This window comes from Osmerus eperlanus, chromosome 5 (assembly GCF_963692335.1).
Source record: "Osmerus eperlanus chromosome 5, fOsmEpe2.1, whole genome shotgun sequence".
NCBI lineage: Eukaryota > Metazoa > Chordata > Actinopteri > Osmeriformes > Osmeridae > Osmerus > Osmerus eperlanus.
This window is the reverse complement of record NC_085022.1, coordinates 9,158,102-9,163,101: the sequence shown is the minus strand read 5'-3', so window position 1 is coordinate 9,163,101 and position 5,000 is coordinate 9,158,102. Positions and strand designations below refer to the sequence as shown.

Sequence of the window (5,000 nt, the reverse complement as noted above, 5' to 3'; positions counted from 1 at the left end):
AGTAGGACGTTTTTTGTCGCCAGGTGCCATGGTGGATCCTAGTATCGGAGCTCCATTGATGTTGGCTTTTAATAGTTCTCATGCCCGTGCTTAACTCAGAGTTTGTTAAACCCGCTACCTGGAATACCCCCCTGGCTTGCACCGTTTCTGGGGATCTGCAATAAACATACAAATCATTGCTGAGACATACCATAAGACTGCTATGGGCTTCTATAAGTGTGAAGGGACATTTTTTACTTTCCAAGTGGTTATGTTCTTTTAGGTACAAGAGATAAAGTATGTGGGTATGACAACATCAGAAATCCTTAATAATAATAATAATTAACACTGAGTTTAGAGTTTGCTGATAATTGACAATTACCACATGGATTCAGTAGCTGTCATCAGTCTGTCACCTGTACTTTAATCTGTTACTGTAAAATAACTGCAGAAGTATCCAACCTGATTGTACAGAAAACATGAGTACAAAGGTCAACAATGAGGACTCACCCACTCCTATTTTAGTTTATAACCCTTCATTCATTCTGCTGAAGGAAGCACAGACAACAGACGCAAGATGAGACAAGTTCTAGTTTTTGGTGTTGCTTTTGCCTTATTCTTCTTTGTTCAGTGTATGCCAGGTAAGTGGAAATCATACATCATTTAAAGATAACACATTTTTGTCATGCAAACACAATTATAATTTATTGTCACATTTGTCTTTTTTACATTAAGAACTATGCTTGGCTAATTTCTAAATATATACCTGCTTGGATGATTTCTAAATGTAGTAGAAAAAAAAGTTATTTTAATGTTTAATTCTTAAATTTCGACACATGCCTGAATATGGAAAGATTTATGCTCAGGGTCTTCCTTCTTCGCATATACATTACAAACTTTTACATACATTTCAACTTGAAAAACTGATATTTAAATCTAATATTTATTACATAAATACTGTCCCGATATGTATTTATCATTTATATTGTGATTATTTCAATAGAGTTCAAAGGTTCATACCTTTTATGATCCTAGTATCACTCTGACAACAAGACAGTTTCATTGACTGTTAAAGGTTTCACATTGTGTGGTTAAGTCCTGATAAAACATGGACATCATTTTGGTGTAACAAAGTGGACCTGAAGCCTGAATCTGATAAAGGGAGTGACAAATTTTCCCTGACAGATGTATTTATCATATATTTTATAACTTATTCTTTCAATAGAATACAGTCAAATTCACAAATTGTCATGTGATACCTGAATTTAAAACTCCCTCAAGCTTTTAATTATCCAGCTGACAGGCAGATGTTCAGAACACAGATGAAAAAGGCACTGTCAAAGCCGAAATCATATAGAATGTATTATTATGAGATATTTCCTTAAAAGGACCCAATAACCAATCTTTAGCTAATCATTATTAAACTGAAACTAAACTACATCCAGGGCGGCCTCCCCCACACAGAATTTAAAAAAAAAATACCCAGGCATGGAAGGGAAATGTTATGGGATCTGGATTTAATGTATTTTTTAAAATAGAGTTATTAAAACATGTAAACTAAAATCTGTAAAAGGGTGAGTGCTGAAGCCTTGCCATAAATGACACGTTTACTACAGTTATAGAGTAAGGGAGTGGGCCTCTTGGTGACAGAGCTAGTTAGACATTTGTCAAAGGAAAGATACTGCTAGATCATATGCAGAAAATCATAGAACATTGTGTATTGTAATATTTATTCCTCTGACAAATATTTTGGTCTTTAATATAGGTAGAATTGAGTCCTCATGCTGTAACTGTAGCATTTCTTTAGGATACAAATAGTTTAAAGAGTACATCTCCCATTATATGTATATTCAATACTGTTAAGTTATGTTCGTCCCTGATTTGACAGTATCTTTCTTTGATCCAACAGATTTCTGTACCATTCCCAAGAATGAGGGCACAGGCACAGACATCCAGATTGTTTTGTATTATGATGCCATCAGGGACAAGTGCTATCCTTTCAGATACACAGGAGTCGGAGGGAATGGCAATCGCTTTGTAAATGAGAGGGATTGCATGAGGAACTGCTCTGCTAACGCAGAGGATGTGTACCCTATAGATGGTGAGACAACACAAATTGTTAGTCAACTAATGCTGAAAGAAATAAGTAATGCACTATACAAAAGCAAAACTGGCCTGTCCCCATTAACTACAATGGAGTCTACAAGGAGGTGCTGTGGACATGTTATTCAGATCATTTTAGCAGAGAAATGTCAGTTTATAACAGTCATAAACCAAGGACTTTGGCCTATATCTGCAGGAAGAGGTTTTATGGCTTCATGAATGTATGAAGGGAGGCTGGCAAAGACTGACAATACACCTTATGTAGCAGTAAACACTAATAGTATGTTTTCCTAGCTGCAGTGACAGGTTGGCTTGTTTTAAAAAATAACAAAATACAACACAGCTCAGCAAATCAAATTGAGAGAGCAAAAGAGGGGTCAAAAATGCTGAGTTGACGTTTGGGCAATTTACCTCTCAGAGGCGGTGTCATATTTTGCCTGAAGAGCTAGTTCAAAGTACACTCACAGAAACAATTTTATCAGTTTAGATAGTTCCTCCCCCTTCTTTATAGTTCTTTATTAGCAAGACAACTGGTATGGCATATTCATGTACTAGGCTAGTGTGTATTATATCCTCATTACATACCTTGTAATAAATGTTTTAGTGTTAAAATACTTAAAACATTTGGGAAACTTTAGCATTACAATCTGCCACCATGTGTTGAACAAATGTAAAACCTCAAGTAGTGAAATCCTGAGAGAGAAAAAACATTAATATTGCATGAATTATTCCTTCTTTAGAAACAATATCTTGTCACTTTCCGAAGGCTACTGGTGAATGCTATGGCCACTATTTGCGTTTCTACTATGACCCCATCCATGAAAAATGCAAGTCATTCTATTATACTGGCTGTGTTGGGAATGGAAACAGATACTTAAATCCGTTCAAATGCAACGCTACATGTGCTAGTATCAAAGGTAAGGTAAGGTTAAACAACCTTTATACAATTAAAATATCTTCTTAACTAGTACATTTGTCATTGGTAATGTGTTGCATTATCTGTCAAAAGATGACGGTGATACTGATGAGGATTTAGAAACAGACACACCAATTGGTGAGTTGGGATTTAAGATTACTGGCCTAATAGCATTAAGGTTTTTAGTTTTTTAATGGTTTTGTTAAAGAAAATGTTATTTTCTCAGCATTGATTCTCGGAATTGTGTTTGGTCTCGCCGGCGCAATCATCCTCATCTTTGCTATTGTCTTAACTATGAAGAGCAAGTAAGAACCACTACACTGTTTAATGTGTTTTAGTTCATTTCTTAGAGAAGGACAAAACAATACATTTAATATTGAAAGACAGATTTTCCATTTGTTCTACTCTAGCATATCAAGTTCAGTCATAACAATTGTTTTTACAGGAATAAATCAGAAAGTGCTACAAAGAAAAGCAAAGAACTTCAATCTGAAGCACCTTTAAAAGACGAAGGCATAGAAATGGCTTAGTGGTGCCACCAGTTCATCAAATCAACGTCTTCATCCTGGCCTTACTAAGAATTGGTGGTGGGCAGTAACAAACAATGACAGTACAAAACTAAGTGTTGTTTATTGTCACTGTTTTGATCATGGGAGTGTCACAATTTGTATTTTCATATAAATACATAAATAAAAAGGCAGGTGTCCAAATAAAGTTATGTGCACACACTTTCTTACAATGACCGGACATTTGGAACCCTTGCAATGCCTATTTATCTTCCTCAACATTGCATTTTTAGGCCTAAGTAAATTCAGTTTTTGTTGCACACTATATGGCGTAGACTAGACCAACAATATGTTTAATAGCTTCCACAATGTGTTGCATTTTTTAGTGAATTCATGTTTTAGTTTCTAAAGTGTATTGTGGAATGGGTGTTGTTGGGTGCAATAAAAGGAAATAGATAAGACCTATACTTACTAATCAATATATTTTCTAACCGATTGTTTTTAAAAGTTTTTTTTTATTAAGTTTGTTAAAACTTATAAACCACTAAAACTTTCAGAAAAAAACGTTAAATGCAATTTTTATGGGGATATTCTTACACTATTCTGAAATCATTAGGCCTATTATTATGCATAGAATGTAAATACATACGTTACAAAATGTGCTTGCAATTGCCTATTCGCTCCTTGCTTGTGACTGGGTGTGGAGCTGGAATTAGCACATGCATATGCTTCCTTGTTGGGCTAACTGTGTTATGCTTGCTAGTTTAGTTTTGACCGGCAACATAGTGTTGTTGCTGGTCCACAAATGCCCTAATAATAAACGCATAGAATAGTGGTCGCTTCTCTTGCTAGGTGACCTGTTTGCCTGACTCGCATTGCCTTGTCACGGGACGTACATTGAAAATGCCTTCAGCACAGGTTGGAGGGAGGGTTACATGGCCAACCCGCAGAAAGCGCACGCTGTGATACTTCAGTTTACATCGTATTTACCAATCCTGCAGTTCATCGGGTAATCAGCGCCTTTCTCCGCCCACTATATTTAAATATACTATATTTACCGTACATTGCGAGCACTTAAAGACACAATTGAATGGGCCTGCTCTCTTTCTATCATGGATCAGCCACCAAAGTCAAAACAGCGAAAAACAAAGATTTAGTGATAACGAAATAGATGTGCTTGTTCATGAGGTAACAGGTCATTTAAATATTATACAAGGCCGGAATTCCACACCGACACAAAAAAATGCCATCTGGACCAAAATTACAAATTCCAGTAACTAATATTGCATGGTTGCTTAATCTGTAACTGTCGGAAAAATTGAAGATGTAACTTTATTCTGTATAAAATTATACTGTGTTCAGCATTCCTTGTGTGCAGAGAGGCCTACCCCCAAATCTGCACTCTGGGTAAACATACAAGACCCTTATCTTATTTTATTTATTTACTCACAATACCACTTCAGATATTACAATAATACAGTTGGGGTACAAGATCA

The 5,000-nt window shown here is 35.8% G+C and overlaps 1 protein-coding gene across 1 annotated transcript; it reads left to right on the top strand.

The window, feature by feature from the left end:
• Window positions 1-523: 523 nt before the first annotated feature.
• On the top strand, window positions 524-3,995 carry si:dkeyp-73b11.8 (BPTI/Kunitz domain-containing protein). The gene is made up of 6 exons (XM_062460649.1): window positions 524-620; window positions 1,889-2,080; window positions 2,823-2,999; window positions 3,092-3,136; window positions 3,225-3,303; window positions 3,444-3,995. Exons 1-6 carry the CDS (start codon window positions 557-559, stop codon window positions 3,526-3,528), a joined length of 642 nt encoding a protein of 213 aa, XP_062316633.1. The 5' UTR covers window positions 524-556; the 3' UTR covers window positions 3,529-3,995.
• Window positions 3,996-5,000: the final 1,005 nt, after the last annotated feature.

Excerpts from the sequence above, each read along its gene's own strand:
- si:dkeyp-73b11.8 (XM_062460649.1), top strand. The coding sequence starts at position 557 with ATGAGACAAGTTCTAGTTTTTGGTGTTGCTTTTGCCTTATTCTTCTTT. Across the intron at positions 2,081-2,822 it reads GGATGTGTACCCTATAGATG|AAACAATATCTTGTCACTTT; the intron begins GTGAGACAACAC and ends TTCCTTCTTTAG. Across the intron at positions 3,137-3,224 it reads AGAAACAGACACACCAATTG|CATTGATTCTCGGAATTGTG; the intron begins GTGAGTTGGGAT and ends TTATTTTCTCAG.